At 34.6% G+C, this 18807-nt stretch overlaps 1 protein-coding gene across 1 annotated transcript; it reads left to right on the top strand.

Moving 5' to 3' along the window:
• The first annotated feature begins 7603 nt into the window (after positions 1-7603).
• On the top strand, positions 7604-9276 carry LOC115991333 (AAA-ATPase At3g50940-like). Its single transcript, XM_031115038.1, has 2 exons — positions 7604-8581; positions 8896-9276. Exons 1-2 carry the CDS (start codon positions 7604-7606, stop codon positions 9274-9276), a joined length of 1359 nt encoding a protein of 452 aa, XP_030970898.1.
• Positions 9277-18807: the final 9531 nt, after the last annotated feature.

The raw sequence follows: 18807 nt of genomic DNA, 5'->3' as shown, positions 1-18807 counted from the left end.
CAGCAAATGAGTTTCTAGGTCTGGAGATGGAAGAGATTAATAATCAATCCACTCAAGGTCTGGATAGGATTATAAGAGAGGTCGAGGTGTCTCAAATGTATTAACTCCCAAACATAAGAAGGGAGCATTTTGAAGCCAGCATGAGATAAATCAAGTACAAGCAAATACCTTGCGCTGAGGAACAAATATCCTGGTACATAATTGAGTTGGGAGTTAAGAGTGACAGTGAGGCTGTTCCTTCCTCGGGAGAATTGTGCAGAAGTAGAAATAAAATAAGATGAATACAAGAGTCCAAGCCGTCATCTTTAAGTAACTCTTCAAACTTGTCTTTATATAAAGAGGGAGAGTCATATGACTCAGCCATAACTTGGAGTTCAATATCTTCAAACAGATCTTCAAGTTGGTAAACAATGTCTTTCACCTTCAAATACCAATCACGGATTCTACTGTTGTATTTAGGAATCTCTCTTTGATCAACTTGCAAGCCAGGCTCTAACTTCCGTAAACCCTCCTTCACCCTCTCCACACCAAAAAAGAAGCGTTCACCACATTCATATTCATTCAATAAATACTCATTCTGAAATTCAGTGATCAAACTCACAAACCGAACAATACTACTACCGAACGAATGCAATGGTATTGGTATTCCTTCTTGATCCTTACTACCCATTCCCATATTCTTGATTTCTTCAGTCTTCAAGGTTTCAATTTCAATTTCTGTGTCATGAATAGCCAACTTTCCTCAATTAATATAAACAAACACTGTTTATATATATATATATATATATAAATAAATAGGAATAGGATACAAAACGGTTGCGGCTTACGTCTAGTGACCATTGACACCGGATCCGCACTGATTGTGACATGGGTCTAAAAATGAACACGTATTACAATTGCAACGCGTCCAGTGCATTGGAACATTAGACTTAAGTTGCACCCATACGAAACCACCTAGCTTATATCTTAAACTTATCCTCCTATGCAACAGGTTATTTTAATAAATTCACTCTAAGTTAACTTTTGTCAAACTTAAACAAATCATATCATATTATATCATATTGTATTATATTATATTATATATAATAAAAGTTGGGCTTAGACGCCGTGGTTATGCCACGTAACTTCATCAAATTGCAAAAAATTTATTAAATTTTTAGAATTTTAAAGAATTAAAAAAGAATAGTATACTACCAGGTCTCTAATTTATTCTTAAATTAACATTATTTTTTATTTTTTAGGATATAATTCTTAAATTAAGGGTTAATATTTACATACAAAAATTTAATTTAGAAATATTTATCATCTAATTAACATTATTTTTTTATTTGTTAGGATATATTTCTTAAATTAGGGGATAATATTTAACATACAAAAATTTAATTTAGATAATATTTATCATCTAAATTTTCCAAATTTTAATATTATTAAATTAATATTATTTTATCACAATATAAAGCTACAAAACTTGATTATTAAGGGATAAGCACAATCCCAATTCTTCAAGAGGTGATTAATATAATCTATCCCAAGGAATAGTATATATCTTCAATAATTTGATAATCTCTATCTATCTCAAAAAAAGTATGTATCTCCATTAATTTGATAATCTCTATGTTGATGGCATTTAAATATATATATATATATATATATATATATCAAAATTCCTTATAGCTATCAATCACTTTCTCTTTCTATCTTTTTTTAAAAAAAAAATTAATTTTTTATATGCTTAGGGTTAGGGTCTTAGAATTAATGATTAAATATGGTTAGAATTAATAGATTAATTTTAACAATTTTCTTATTTGATTTTTATGTTACATCAAATTATCAAGATGTTCTACACATGTATTCTTGAATTATCAAATTTAATTTTAATTTATAATATTATCAAGATTATATTAATTTTAGATTTATCAAATTTTTAGTGCATTTTTTTAAAATAATTATCAATTTAACAATTTGGAATTATCAATTTAATCTACTAGAACTACTAGAGGATATGTGAGCTTCTAAGACATTTACTTTTGGTGAGGGAAGGACCAGTTTCTCTAGCTCTTGTGATGGAAGTTTGGGTTTGGTACAAGACTTTTTATGCCATTTGAAATGTTTTTCAAAGTATTCAAAGAAAGGATAATCACTGGATACCTCTTTCATGAATAGTTTCCATTTCTCCAAAACTTCTTCTTTTTGTTCTCTGGTATAGTTGGCTCTATAGGCTTCTCTCTTGGCTCTGTTTCTCTCAGAGTTAAAATCCTTTTCAAGAGCATCCATATTAGGTGTGAACTCTTTCTTCAACACTAAGAGCTGATAGTCATATTCAGTTTCTTGCTAAATAGGATTTCTCATATCAGTTCCTGATGGTGAAGGAGGCTTTAGACTGTCTTGACTAGTGTTGTCTTCTTCTTGGTCAGCAACTGAGTCTTGCTTGGTTGTGTAACAAGGGGTACTAACCTGGGAATGGTCTTTTACACCTTGAAACTGTGGACCTAAGTCTCTTCTAGATGTGGGAAAGGGTGTTTGTGTTCTAGACGAACTACACTAGGATGCAGGTCTATCTCTAAGGTGGATAGTTGGCTTCCTAAAGGGTTGGCGTAGATCTATGGATCTAGACCTTGGTTCCTGGTACAGATCTACCGAAGATCTGGGCCTGGGTTCATTATATTCTAAAGGTGACCTAAACTTGGATTGGTTAAAACTTAGTCTAACCATTCCATCAGCTAGCTGCTGGACAAAATCTAGATCTGGGTTCCTAATTGGGTTTCGGATCTGTAGATGATGGTTCTCATTATCTATAGTCCAATGTGCAGGAAAAGTGACTTCAGACCATTTCAGGGTTTTGGGTACCTGAACTGTGGATCTAACGTCTGGGGTTTGGATAAGGGTGATTTCACCAGCCTTTCTCTTGTCTATGGCTTGGATAGACATGTTTGTTCTCAGGCACTTATAATACACTCTGTATATAAGGGCAAGCTGTCTGGCTCCATGTAACATGAGAGTTCCATGGGTTTTGATATTGAGGGTGAGGACCTTCAAGATGTGAGGGTCGTCAAGTGCTACAGTGAGGTTGGGGAAACAGTTGAAATGAACTGGTCCGCCGCTCAAACTGGATTCCATGGTACTTAGGAGGCTGTCATCAAATCTAACATGACGAGTGTCTCTAAGGGCCATAAGGATTGAATTGTCCAACCCTTCTCTGATCAAAGGTTTTACTCCAACTTGGACTAAACCGAGGTGAAGGAATTTATGATCATTGTCCCTGTGGGCTTTCACTGCTGCAGGGGATAACAAGTAACATGTTTCATACTCCTTGTTGATACTATAAACTTGTTCTATAGTCTTAACATGGTAGTCTGTTTTGAAAGTCTTTTTCGAGGACCACGATGATAACTTATAAACCTGGTTTGTGGGTACCTTTGGTATGTTCCAATCTCCTAACTTCTGATCTAGATCTGAGAGCTGGTACGACTCCGAGTTTATCATTCCATCATCTGGAGGGATCTCAGGGAGGGTTGTACCGCTAGATCTAATGCTGGTGGATGAATCATTCCTTCTAAACATCCTATTCATCATTCTGGATTAAAAGCCTAAGAAATCAATTACAACCTAGACTACCTTTATCTTCCAATTTCTGGATCTAACCTTAGATCTGAAACAGGGTGTTCAAAAAGACTGATGTCTTTTGTGAATACTGTCACTACTTACTGCCGCTTTTCCCTATTGTTGACGTACACGAACCTTTCCGCTCATACCCTAACGCTCTCCTGGCTACACGGGAATTACTGTTTGGCTCAGGTTCAAAACTCAACCTTGGTACTTTAGACTTGCTGGACAACAAGTAGACACAGAACCGGGCTGACACTTCTCAATAGTACACATCTGTAACAAACTTTGGGCAAGAAACAGATATAGGAAAAAGAAGATAACTGGGAAGTAAAGGATTAGCTCAAACAGATAATCATAGGATAATAAACAGAAAGAATAAACGGGAGGCTCAGCCTACCACCAAAAGAAAGAACAGTAAACACTGACTAAGATGAAATAATAGATGAAGAATGTAATGTATGGGAGTGGACATGCTATCAAAAAATAGATGTAAAAAAAAATAATGTTTGTTAGAGATAACATACTCAAAATAATGTATAACCACAAATGTATTTCTGTTACAAGTGTAAACTAAGATACAAACTGAGAAAGCCATTTGATTACAATAGTAAAGAAGGGTTTCTGAGTTTTGGGAGAAAGGAGACCTAAGAAGACCTGCTAAAGACTAAAGTAAAGGGTTCCTTTTATAGCTGGAGGAAGCCTTGGATTCGTGCAGGAGATTGCAGAAATCACGGAAGGTAAATTGCTTTTACTCTTGGGTGAATTTCTTTTCAGCCGAAAGTAAATAGTAACTTCAATGATTCTGTTAAGGCACTGTTGAGTGAATAGTAACGGTCGCTGTTCATGAACAATGTTCTGTCCCCTTGCTTTTCTAAATAGTAACTCTGCACAGTGTTCTGGTACTGTGTAATGAATAGTACTCTGTCAGTAGCTTTGCTGGTGCGGGTACTATTCCTGGAATAGTAACCGGGCTGCAAAGATGGTTCTTGAGCTATTCTGGGGCTTTTGGAGCTGTTCTGGAGCATCCGAGAGCAGTTCTGGAATTGCTTAATCGCTATCCAAATTGTAACCATCATAAGGATCTTGGGAGTCTTGAAATGGATCAATTGGAGCAAGATTAACTGATGCTTCAGAAGAGGCAGGAGAGTTCTTTTCTTCTGACTCTAACTGTTCTGATTGGAGGAGCAGCTGTTGGGCAAGATCTTTGAGTTCTTTGCTAGATTTTTCGGCAATCTGGACAGAGTTTAGGCTGGAGTGAGATCTTGTGCAATGAGCAATGGCTCTTGGTACTGGAGGAGGAAAGTCGTTGTGTAATTTGGAGATGATGTCAGTGGTTCTGAAACTATCCCACCATTTCACAAAGAATTCCCTGTCTAGTAGATTCTGGTTGATAACATAATTCCACATGCTAATCCAATGGATCTTGTACATAACTGTCATGTGTAAGATTGCTGGAAACTGGGAAGAATGTTTGTCAACTTGGAATTTGGAGCTGAAATACCTTAATGCGTCCTGGAGAGGTTCTGGAAAGTTCTGTGGAATTGATCCAAACAGGAGATTGCGGAAATCACGGAAGGTAAACTGCTTTTACTCTTGGGTGAATTTCTTTTCAGCCGAAAGTAAATAGTAACTTCAATGATTCTATCAGGGCACTGTTGAGTAAACAGTAACGGTCGCTATTCGTGAACAGTGTTCTGTCCCCTTGCTTTTCTAAATAGTAACTCTGCACAGTGTTCTGGTACTGTGTAGTGAATAGTACTCTGTCGGTAGCTTTGCTGGTGCAGGTACTGTTCCTGGAATAGTAACCGGGCTGCAAAGATGGTTCTTGAGCTATTCTGGGGCTTCTGGAGCTGTTCTGGAGCATCCGGGAGCAGTTTTGGAATTGCTTAATCACTATCCAAATTGTAACCATCATAAGGATCTTGGGTGTCATGAAATGGATCTATATATATATAATGAAATGATAATAAGGCGGTAGAACCAGCCAAGCAATATATCAAAACAATTTAAAGTAATTTAATACAGATATGAAAAATAGATAGTAATCTGAAAGTATATTATCAAAATAACTTACGGATAGTAGCAGTGAAACAAATACTTAAAAGGATTACAAGTAGTTGTAGCAGTTACAAGATTAACAGGCAGGTAGTAGGGGATAACAAATCCTCAAAGGGATTAACAAGAATTCTCAAAGGGTGCAGAACCTAAGACGAATTCTAGGCAGTAGGTGAGATATCTCTAGAGGCTTTAAGCTTATAGAAGTCTTAAACTCTTACTCAAAAAAAAAAAAAGTCTTAAACTCTAAAATGAGATTCTGATTACAAATGAAATGAAGCATGCCTTATACAGGTAAAAATAGGCACTGTTTGTACAGTGTAGAACAGTGGCAGCAGCAATCACGGGTGATCAGTAACAGCAAAGTCACGGAATGAACAGTAAAAGTGATTACTATTTCTTTCACAAGGGTAAATTAGCCGAAAGCAGCGGTAACAACTGTTGGTGCACAGTAACACGCTGGAGGTAGCAGCAATAATTTGGTACCAGTTTTGTCAGTTTGTGCTGACGTAGCAGTCTTCAGTATTCTGAGGACAAAAACAACAGATCAAGGTGGCAAGGGCCTGGGATGGCCTTGCAATAGTGGCAATGGCCAGGGATGGCCTAGTAGTAGTAGCAATATTAGCAGCAATGGGTCCAAGGATTAATCGACAGACAACCTTGGAGTGGTTTCTGGATCATGTCCAAATAAAATTGGATCATAAGGATAAAATGGCAGACTTGAAATTTGCTGCAAATTTGATTTCTATATATTTCCAAGAAAGGTCGTTCTTGTCTTGTTCTGAGATCTGGAAATTCTCAATATTAACTTGATTTGAATGAAAATATTAAAATTTGCTGAGAATTGGACTACATATGTTATCTAAAGAAGACAGCGAAAAGAATGGAGCAGAGACTGCTGTAAAATCCAGAGATTGTTTGAACACTGTAACCATTTTGTTTGGTGCAGATCTTTTCTACTTTCCATTCTAATTGTTGAACATCATGACTGTATATTTGTCATTCATTTTTCTTATTATTTGGTGCAGGTGAAACTGCAGAGCTATCCACTGATCCTAACGAGGAAGATGTAGATGATGCCAAAAAAATGAGTGGCGATGGGAAGACTGTTCATTGTGATGATCATCTCACTCCTGCAGAAAGGTGATATATTGAACAGAGGGAGCAAATTGATGTTCATAGATTAGCTAAGGTAGCTAATAAATCTCACCGTGACAGGATTCAGGATTTCAACCAGTATCTGGCAAACATGAGTGAGCATTATGACATTCCTAAAGTTGGTCCAGGATGATTCACGCAAGTTTATGAGTATGAAGAATGATCAACCTTTCATGTCAGTGCTATGTATACAATGTGGTTCTTGTCAACAGTATTTTTTATTTGGTCATATTGTGCTATGTGGCAGATGATTTTCTGTTTGGTGGTTCCTTTCTGTTCTGAAACTTGATTACAAGTTGCTCTCTATGAAATTTGCGTTCCCAAGAAAAACTCGTATATATAGCCATCTTAATATGCTTGACTGTCATCTGTTCCTGCTCGAGGTTTCCCACTAGTCCCTTCCACTTCTTAGATGGTATTGGTGAATTGACACGCATAGAAGTAGATAGCATTTATCAGCTCTTATGCATGTAAAAGCATTGGTTTGTTAGAATTTTGCCCGCTTGAAAACTCTCTTTCTTTGTGTGTTCTTTTGTTATTGTATTGAAGGTTGGTCCCGTATATATGATTAGAAGACCCTCTTAATTATCATTATCAAGATATTCATGAACAATTATGAAAAAAGTTGGAGCAGAAGTAATGGAAAAATTGAGAAGTGGCTAAAATGTATGTGAGAAGTGTGCATTATGAGATATACAATGTATGATAATGGAGATGTGAGGAGCTGATGTCTTATGTTCAAACTCTATTTTATCTATAAATAAAGTACTATGTTAAATTGTTAATGGAACAAGAGTATGTTCAAAAACTTCTGTCAACAGCAGCCACTGTTGCTGCAACAGCAATGCTGGTTAGGAGCATTGCCTATGATTACATACCAAATGATATCCACCGCTACCTATCCTCTCATTTACATAACCTTTCCAAACTTTTCTCTTCTCGATTCACCATTGTGATAGAAGAATTCCAAGGTCTCTCAAAGAATCAAATGTTTGATGCGGCAGAGGTCTACTTAGGTACCATAACTAGCTCCTCAGTTCAAAGAGTTAGAGTGGGCAAAGACGAGAATGAAAAAAGTTTAGTAGTTACCTTGGACCGAAATGAAGAGATAGTTGATGTTTTTGAAAATATACAGATGAATTGGAGCTTGGTTTGTACACAAGTTGAGCCATCAAATTGCAGAAATCAAAACAGGAGTGATCTTAATGCCACTCTGAGGTCAGAGGTCAGATCCTATGAGCTAAGCTTTCACAAGCGACATAAAGACAAGGTATTAAGTTCCTACTTGCCATATATTTTAAGAAGAGCAAAGTCCATTAGAGATGAGTGCAAAACAGTGAAGCTACACACGGTTATAGAATATGGATCATGTTGGGACCCGAATGCAGTCAATCTCAATCACCCAATGACGTTCAAGACCCTTGCCATGGATTCCGAGCTTAAGAAGGAACTGATGGAAGATTTGAACAACTTTTTGAATGGGAAGGAGTACTACAAAAGAATTGGGAAAGCTTGGAAACGAGGGTACTTATTATATGGTCCCCCGGGTACAGGAAAATCAAGTTTGATTGCAGCAATGGCAAATTATTTGAATTTTGACATCTATGACTTGGATCTATCTGAGGTCAAATCCAATACTGATCTCAGGCTTTTGTTGCTCAGCACACCTAACAGATCAATACTTGTCATAGAGGATATTGATTGCTCTATCAAGCTAGAAAACCGGGAAAATGAGAATGATCACAATACTGGAAACAATAAGGTAATCCTCATTATATACTACAGTTGTCTGTGTTTCACCTATAAGACTAGAAACAAATTATAGTGTTACTTATTTAAGACTCCCACAAATTTTGACTAATACTTCTTAAACTTATGCCTTTTAGATTTTAAGCAATCTTACATGGATATAAAAGAGAGGAATTGGTAACAGCTAGTTTCTAGATAATAAGGGAGGTATAGCATGGCTAAAAAGAAAATGGGTACTACAAATTAGGCAAATCGATTTTTCTTACATAGGTGCATTGTAGTCTTGAAGTAAAATTCTCTCTAACATTTGCTTTGATTTATAAACAGATGACTCTCTCAGGACTGCTCAATTTCATAGATGGTCTTTGGTCATGTTGTGGTGATGAGCGTGTCATCATTTTCACAACCAATTACAAAGAACAACTCGATCCTGCTTTGTTGAGACCTGGTCGTATGGATGTGCATATTTGCATGTCATATTGCACCCCTTCTGTATTCAAGCACCTTGCTTTGAACCATCTGGGGCTTTGCCATCACGGTCTCTTTCAACAGATCGAAAGGCTTATAGAGGATGTAAAGGTCACTCCTGCAGAAGTTGCTGGGGAGCTGATGAGAAACAAAGACACTGAAGCTTCCCTTCAAGGACTACTGAACTTCCTCCAGAACAAGATGAATGAAGGAGATAAAGTTATTAGTAACAACATCTGAGTAAATAAAAAATAATTAGATCAAGAAAGCATATTTTAGGCTAATAGATAAGGGTTTTTTTCACTGTTATCCAGGATTTATGTGATAAACCAGATGAATTTTTGTCCACAAGTTTCTTCAATTCAAAAATGCCAAGCATGCCACAAGCCATTTCTATTGCTTCTTAATAAAGTGATTATTTGCATTGGTATCAACAGAGTATGCTAATTCATTTAGAAGATTATAAATGCGCTAGCAAATTGTCAAATGCCTCACATTAATAAACCAGTGTTTCACACATCCATATGATTCATACAATGAGTTGAAAAGGTCACAATGACATTCAAAACGACCCTTCTAATGGGGTGTTTTAGAATTTCACATACTTTTTAATTTGGGTAAAAAGAGAGTTTTTCTGGATATATGTTGAGATACCTACATTCTACTGATTTTGAGGAAACCAAAAGCCAAATAGTTTCTCAAAAGAGAACCAAATTAGTAAATCTATCTTGGTTCATGAAAAAACCAGATATGCTTATTGACAATGTTCATGAGTTCAATCCTATTTGCAACACCTACCTTTGCTCTTAAAGTCCTTAATATTCTATCACTGTCAAATAATGCTTGCCATATTTATCTAAACACAAAATTGAATTTTTGATTACTTATTGACAGATAATGGCACCATTACTTTAGACTTCACTGAACAATAGTACAGTACAAAATAAGAGAAATTGAGTTTCAAATTGGGGAAAAATGGGAATGGATTAGGGTTTTGGAGAGTGTTTCTTTCACATTTGGGTTTTCTATTTACCTAGCTACCTACTACAACGAGCATTGTCACCACCATACGGGTATTCTTCTTGTTTTGAATTTTGATTTTTGAACGATTCCATTTCATTTTTAGAGATAAGAGAGTTTTTGTCCCTTTGGAAAGTTTTTGCTGACAATTTTGTTATGTGGCCAATGGCCGAAAAAAAATCAAACATCTTAGTTAAGTAGCATCTCGACTCTTATAGACTCGAGTTCACTTAAGGAACCAAAGGGCCACAAAAAATCCAAGATCTTAGTAAAAGTCAATGCTTAGTCTTCTAGGAGATTAACCTTTTCAGGTTGGCCTCAATTATTGCAACCCATTTTTTAAAGCATTCAGAGATTTAGCTGCAGCATCTTCATACTTCCAAAGGTCATAGCCACCATTGAACATTGTTTCAATCAATTTTTTGTGGAATGGCAGAGGTGAAGGCAGAGGAGGAGTCAGGGTGTCTTGGGAAAAAGTTTGTTTCCCAAAGAAAGAAGGCGGGCTTGGCTTGAAGAGAATTAAAGACTGGAAGAAAGGAGCTATTATGAAGCTTATTTGGAACCTTTTCACTCAAGTTGGCTCACTATGGGTTGCATGGGTGCAGCAGTGTCTTCTTAAAGGAAGATGCTTTTGGACAATCAAAGTTCCCCAAGATTGTACTTGGGGGATGGAAGCTATATGATGCCGGGCATTTCAAGTAGCTACACCCTAATCCTTTAGTAACTAAATACTTAGTTATATGATTGTTTAAAGCATTGGCCAATAGGTTTTAGACACTTGTCAATCATCGAGAAGGCTGTTAATGCCAAACAACTAGTATAAGTACCAAAATGTAAGCACTTGTAAATCAGTTTTTGTATGTGAATGTGTTGGATATTTTTATAAAAAATATTATATTTATTTTAATACTCATTTATGTGTATCAATTATCCCTTAATGTCAGATACGTTGATTGCTGAATTTTGAAATTCAAATATAATTCAAAATTTGAATAGCTTTTGTCAATGGTTTTAATTAGGAAATTTATGAACATTAACGTGATATTAATACCATAATTGCTAGCATATTTGGTTTTATTATCTTATTTGAATATGACATAATAATGTCATATATGAAAGAATTTCAGCACTTAAATGTATAACTATTGCTGAATTATTTTATGTTACCATATATACACAAATGTTTACTATTTGGTTTAATAGATAGTGGTCAAACCGTTAGCAATTTTTTGTAACATATATCCAGAAAGAAAACTTTTGAAAATGTTTTGTAATAATAGGCCATTAAATGCTTGGCATTATGACCCTTTCTTTTCTTGTTCAGCAACGTAATCTATGGGGCATTAATTTCAAAGATTATGATCTTTTTTTGTTCTCAACCTACAGAAGCTTTTGATGACTGGTTTATAATATATATATATATATATATATAAAGAAAGCTATTGATTATATATATTAATTTCAATAACTTTATGACTATTTAATTGATATCAAACATTTTATTTTTTGGCTAAGGACAAGCAACATGTCTAGTTCTATATATATGGAAAGAAATAAAAGTTTCATATATACACATTTTTATTTTTTGAATTAAAAAAGCTGTAAACTTTTCAAAAACAATTTTTTATTGTCTTAAACACTTACCATCTATTGTCTTTTACTACTCATAAAAATATTCTATCTTTTACAAAGTTTCCTGAGAAAAGAAAGTACTATCCTACGAGCAATGTAGGCTCGCAAGGATAATCAGTAAAGGTGGTTGGGTTGTTGTATTCTAGGGACAACGTGCAAAAACTATTTCTCTAACTACATCGAATATACCGTAGATGGCACGATTTGTCTCAAGACAGTGACTTGGTCCACGCCTCATCTCTGCCACCTTTTTTGGTAAAATCAAATTGTGTAATTTCCAAGAAAAATTCAGGTATTATCTCTCCTTTATTTCCAACAGAATGAAATAAGCCTTTTAGAGCATTTTTTGAGAACTCTGTGTTCTTTGCAAAGGTGCCAAACCACCTTTCAATTTGTTCAAAGCAACTAACATCCCATTTAGTTCTAATTCATATCACAGCCCATCACTTTCCCTGCATCACTATCCTTAAACTAAGACCAACAGCTAGAAAATTCCTGAGTTTTGAGGTTGGAGACTGAAAAAGAATCTTCCTATGGCATGAATTTGGCATCTTGATGGTGTTTTGTTCCAAAAATATAGGTATAGGGTCAAATAAGATGTGGCTAGTCAGTTTGAGGCAAAGGTAGAGTCTGTGTTCAAGGAGAAGCAAAGGATTTGGAAGGCTGCCAGGTCTGACCAGCTTGTTGATATTCAAAGCATGCTTAGTCTAGTTTAGTTACATGATGCAGACAGCTCTTTGGGCCTCTTCACACAAGTTTACTTGTGCCGGTACTTGAGAGGAAATCAGAGTGAAAGGACAGGTTGGTCCTTGGTGGAAGCTGGTCTGGTCTGAGATTAACATACGTAGGAACTCTTTTATTGGCTGGTTAACTATGAGAAATAATTTGCCTAACAAGGAGAGAATGATCAAATGGGGTTACAATGACAAATAGTCTGAGAGTATTGATTTGCAACCTAGCTTGGTGGGCTACTGTGTATCACATTTGGCAGCAAAGAAATGATGTAATCCATTCAAGCAGGATTAGGAGTGATAAACAAATTGTCAAAGATATCATGAGAGGTGTCGAGGGCATATTGGAAAGTAAATTGCAAAGCCAATAACTCTATTTTGAACAGGATCTTGTGTTGTAGATGGGGCTTGAATCCTGGTTTGCTCTTTTAAGAAGACATAATCTGGTTTTGATGATGGCTGCTGTTTCTAGGCTTATGCAGGATGGTGTATTCTTGTGCCTTAATGTAGTTGCATCAGTTGGTTTCGTTCATAAAGGGTCATGATGTTTCCCTTGGTTATATTACTCTGTTGGTTTGTTATTTTGTAAATTACATTTGCACCCATTATGCTTACTTTGGACCACGTCAGACATAGTTTATGAATGCCTTCCTTGAGATGCAACCTTGCCTTCTCAGCCTCTTCCAAAGATTTCACATTCTCCAGATTTTTGATGCTAAGTTCTCCATGAAGGTCATTAGGTTTTTTAGCTCTTCAATTTGATATCCGTCTTTCTTTAGGACAGTGAAATTCATAAGAGTTTGAAGACACGTCAATCTATCAATAAATGTAGGCATCACAATTGGAATGCTAGGACTAATGACAAGGTGGCATAAGTTAGATAATAAGTGCAGGTTGTCGGGAAAGCTGGTCAATTGAAAACAGCAAATGAGTTTCAAGGTCTGGAGATGGAAGAGATTAATAATCAATCCACTCATGGTCTGGATAGGATTACAAGAGAGGTCCAGGTGTCTCAAAACTCCCAAACATAAGAAGGGAGCATTTTGAAGCCAGCATGAGATAAATCAAGTACAAGCAAATACCTTGCCCTGAGGAACAAATATCCTGGTACATAATTGAGCTGGGAGTTAAGAGTGACAGTGAGGCTGTTCCTTCCTCGGGAGAATTGTGCGTAAACCCCTTGAATGCACGAGGCATCCTTCAGATAAGGAACTGCAAATCACAGAAGCATGGCGCACCTTCTCTGAGACCAGACCATCAAAACAATAATGTTGAACGAATTCATGGTCCATAGCAAAATGATCAATGGTTCTCCAATCAAGTCTCAATTTATAATATAGAGGGTCCAAGTCAAATGATTTAAGACCTGGTCCTGGGTGATGTGGATATGCAAGCTCAAAGTATGACCAAGAATTGAAGTAATTGGAAGCTACATCTTCCATAATAATATAAAAATTGTTTTAAGAATATGAAATCAGCGGGGAATAAGAAGCAAAATTCCAGGCATCTTCTCAAATACCAAGGAAGATTTCATATCCGGGTCTTTTTGGTCCTCAATTAAAATACCAAGACCAAGGCCGCCAGCTTTCCCATTATGCTTAATTATCTGTGAGCTGCTCCTCATGGGGACAGGAGTAATGAGTCACTAAATGAGAGCATTTCCCGTAAAAGATTATCAAGAGATTGCAAAATGAGAAACATTCTCTCCTCCAAGGAAGGGTCTGATACCTGTAAATAAGTTTTGAGAAACAGAAAGTGATTTGTTCTCTATTGACTTTGATACATTAAGGACCAAAATGTTGTTGATGTTGGTGAGGGAGGAGGAGAATAATAAGAAGAGGGAGAAGAAGAAGGAGCAGAAGTAGAAATAAAATAAGATGAATACAAGAGTCCAAGCCTTCATCTTTAAGTAACTCTTCAAACTTGTCTTTAGATAAAGAGGGAGAGTCATATGACTCAGCCATAACTTGGAGTTCAGTGTCTTCAAACAGATCTTCAAGTTGGTAAACAATGTCTTTCACCTTCAAATACCATTCACGGATTCTACTGTTGTATTTAGGAATCTCTCTTTGAGCAACTTGCAAGCCAAAGTCTAACTTCCGTAAACCCACCTTCACACTCTCCACACCAAAGAAGAAGCGTTCACCACATTCATATTCTTTCAATAAATAATTATTCTGAAATTCAGTGATCAAACTCACAAACCGAACAATACTGCTACCGAACGAATGCAATGGTATTGGTATTCCTTCTTGATCCTTACTACCCATTCCCATATTCTTGATTTCTTCAGTCTTCAAGGTTTCAATTTCAATTTGTGTCATGAATAACCAACTTTCCTCAATTAATATAAACAAACACTGTTTATATATATATATATATATAGGAATAGGATACAAAACGGTTGCGGCTTATGTCTAGTGGCCATTGACACCAGATCTGCACTGATTGAGACACACGTCACAATTGCAATGCGTCCAGTGCACTAGAACACTAGACTTATGTTGCACCCATACAAAACCACCTAGCTAATATCTTAAACCTTATCCCCCTATGCAACAGGTTATTTTAATAAATTCACTCTAAGTTAACTTTTTTCAAACTCAAAAAAATATTAATAATAATTTATATATTACTAAAACCCTAAGTGTAACATTTAATATTATTGCGTTTCAGTTGAGCCACATCAGCGTCCATGTCATTATCTTTTTTCTTTTCAATTTTTTATAATTGTTTTTCACATATATTTTTTTAATATTTATATTTTTTCAACATTTTTCCCTCCATTACCTTTTCATCTCTCTACTACTTTTTCAATCTTTCTCCCTCCCTTACTTTTTCATCTTCCCACTACCCTCTACATTAATATCATTCTTCTTCTTTCCTTTCACATTCCTTTGTTTTTGTCTCTTCTTATTCACACTCTCTTACTATAAATTTGTCACTATCTCTTTCATTCTATACATAGTTTTCTTTCACAATAAAGAGGTTCTCTCTCTCTCTCTCTCAATTTTTTGTTGGATTTTTTTTTTCTTGCATCTTTGCTTTAGATTGATCATTTTTATATTTTTTAGAACTCTACTTTGGGTTAATGCAATTTAGTTTTGTTTTTTAAATTGTTATTGTTAGTTTTTTTTTTTTTTTTTTTACTTTAATTGTTAAATATTATCCTATTGCGTTATAAAGAATTAAATATAGCATATAAAAATATAATATTATTCTATTACATAGCATGATTTAGATAATTTGGTAGATATTCTATTACATAACATGATTTTTATAGTACTCAATTTAGATGTCAAACTATGAAACTTGACTAATTTTTGTTTATTTTTTAATCATTTGTGGTGGACAGAGTACTCTTAATAGTTGTATTAAGATAATTGTATTAGAAGTACTCTATAATGCCATTTATTTAAAGAAAAACTTAAAAGTTAGTCAATCGAAAATAATCGGATGAGTGACAAATTTTAGATTTTGCAATTTTATTTTAATAATAATTATTATTTTATAACAATGCATATATATGAATTTAATTCTTAGATTTTGCTAATAATTGTTTATTTGATAATAATATGTTTTGGGTGGACGAAATTACAATTTCTACAAAGAAAATAACCTTAATAGATTATCAACTACAAATTATTTTCCTAATTGTTCCAACTAGTCATTGTTAAGTTTTATTAATTTTTTTAGTTACGTTTTTCGGTGTTTTGGATTGTAGGCAGAAAAAATAAGGTTTGAAAAATTTTGTTTACAACAAAAAGAATAATTTCCAAATTTATATTATTTTTAACGATTCACAAAAATGTTATAAATAACTTTTATTAAAAAATGAATATTTTTGTTAACTTGCCTTTTGAATTTCTAAATTTTTTTTTATTGTTTTCATTTTGGTGCAACAAAATTTATATTTATGATTCATGATTATTCATATATTACATTTATGATTGTTCCTATAATAAATAAAAATATGATTACAAAATACATCACTATTTATTAAATTAGTTAAAATTGTTAAAAAAAAAAATTTAATAAAACCACTATAAAAATAACTATCACGCGCAATGCATAGGTTCACTGCTCGTAATATATAAAACCCTTAGACCCTACCAGTCTAGCTATATAACAAAAAAAAAAAAAAAGTTTTTTACTACAATGAGACTACCTAGTTTCATTAATCCTATTCCTAATATTCTTAGCAGCAGATAACTTTTAACAAAATCCTATTCCTGTGTAATGCTACATATATCCTGGTTTTGTATTAACCCTCTAACTCTAAACGGAAAAAAAAAAAAAAAATGCTTGTGAGAGTTCAGAGTAGACTTCACTTTTTTTAGAGAAGATAATTTATAATCTATTAGGATAAGGATAAGAATAGAAAAATTAAGAATTGGATTACTGCAACTAAAGTCCCGTATCATAAAACGCTACGGACAATAAGTTAGTGATATTTTTGTTTTCGTTTTTAAAGTTGATCATAAAAATTTAAATTGGTCACACGAAAGTTTGGAGTTTGAATTTGAAAAGGAAAAGCTAAAATGGGGATAGGGACATCAAACTTGAAAGGAAAAGAACCGATCAATTCTGCGGAGGCAGTGGTGGCGGCGGAGGCAGAATGTGAGGCCGAGACATCGCCACCATCAACATCAAGAAGCCTATTACCAGTACCCTCCCATTCACAATGAGTTGCATTCCATGCGCCATCAATTATAAGTAAAAGTTTTTCAGAAACCTCATATTCAAGTTGCTTCTAAAGTGTATCCAATTCCACAACATTGACAGCTCTATTACTAAGAGTTTCAAGTATGGCTTTCATAAGAAGTCTCAAACCAAAATTTGTGAGTATGGATAACCAAAATTGTTAGAAAATTTTTTTACAATCTTAATTCTTATAGATGATTTGGGTAACAGTTGTTTTCCAATTCCAATTGTATCCACTAATAACATTATTTCAAAGCACCTACTGAAATCATTCCTTCTTACCACATTCAACATACACAAAATGTGTGTTTAGCATATTTATAGAGGATAAAAAACATATTAAAAAATAGAGCGGTCTAATCATGCAATTCACAACCTAGCCAGTCATGAAATGGTTGCGACTTATCTAGTCATAGAATGTGTGTGAATGTGTGTGTTGGCATATTTACACTGGATATAAAAATATTAGAAAAGAGAGCAATATAACCCTGCAATTCGCAACCTTGTAGCAAAATGGTCCCGACTTGGTCAAACCACGAATAGACAACTTAAATTTTAGCCAAACCACAGGTGGGTAAATTGTAATTAGCCCTATATATATATAATCAAAAGACATACACAAATGAGGAAAAATTTGCAATTTTCTTTATTTTTGAGTACTAGAATCAGGTAAAGTTGTTGCATCCAAAGTAAGTGAAAATCTCAGGTAAGTTCTCATAAATTCCTAGAGAGTGTTATTATTGTATTTGGTTTTTGATCTCAAGCTAGCCATAAACTTGAGCACCTAAATGTAGAGGCAAAAGAAAGCAAATTGTTACCTACAATACTTAACTTCTCTTTCAACATGTTAGAGATAAATGAGAATGTAAACAGTTCTATCATCTCAAATAACCAAAGTCTAGACGATAGTCAAGTGAGGCTGTGGACGCCCCAAAAAAGGAGAAAAAAAAGCTAGTTTAGGGCTTTTTCTTTATTTCTTTTGGTTTATCGCACATTAGACCCTTAGTGACATGACTCTTTGTGTGCATGTGTTTCTAGGGTGAGGTGTGTGTTTGTGAGTCCCTTTTTCTTATTTTTATTTTAGGAATTGCTACCAACCATTGGTTTTGTATTATGTGTGATTGGTCATTTATGAGTCTAATTCATTTTAAGTTACCAAATTAACTATACAAATTTTAAAGGGTTTGTTAATTAAGGTAAACAAAAAGTCTCGAACGAAAGATTATGGACTCGGAAGTTTGGTTACGTGTGGGGAAGGTGTTAGAAACCCCACAACGCCTATCCAAAGGATAGTACTTAATTTTAATTTAATTCAAATATTATCTTTTGGTGAAGAAATAAGATACTTGGCATTTTGATTCTTTTTGAAAAAAAGTTTTGCAAACAATACATACATACATACATACGTACACATATACACACACACACACACTCATGCGGGTACTTATTTACTTATAAGTACCATGTGAATATTTAAGTCGGAAAATATTTACAATCAAAGCATGTGAAATATATACATACATAGCATGTGAAGGCTAAATTTAAATTCATATAACTAGCATGTGAGTAGAACATAGAGGATAAGACAAATAGTACCTTGTTGTTATCCACCACATCTTTCTCATTTCTCATGCATAAACACAACAGGCCAAAACATTAGTGCAAAATGGGGAGAGGCAAGCAT

Source organism: Quercus lobata, chromosome 5 (genome assembly GCF_001633185.2).
Source record: "Quercus lobata isolate SW786 chromosome 5, ValleyOak3.0 Primary Assembly, whole genome shotgun sequence".
Taxonomy (NCBI): domain Eukaryota; kingdom Viridiplantae; phylum Streptophyta; class Magnoliopsida; order Fagales; family Fagaceae; genus Quercus; species Quercus lobata.
Note: the sequence above shows the minus strand (reverse complement) of the source record. Positions and strands in the feature narration are given on the sequence as shown.

Coding starts and splice junctions, on each gene's coding strand:
- LOC115991333 (XM_031115038.1), top strand. CDS start 7,604: ATGGAACAAGAGTATGTTCAAAAACTTCTGTCAACAGCAGCCACTGTT. Junction 8,582..8,895: donor ACAATACTGGAAACAATAAG/GTAATCCTCATT, acceptor ATTTATAAACAG/ATGACTCTCTCAGGACTGCT.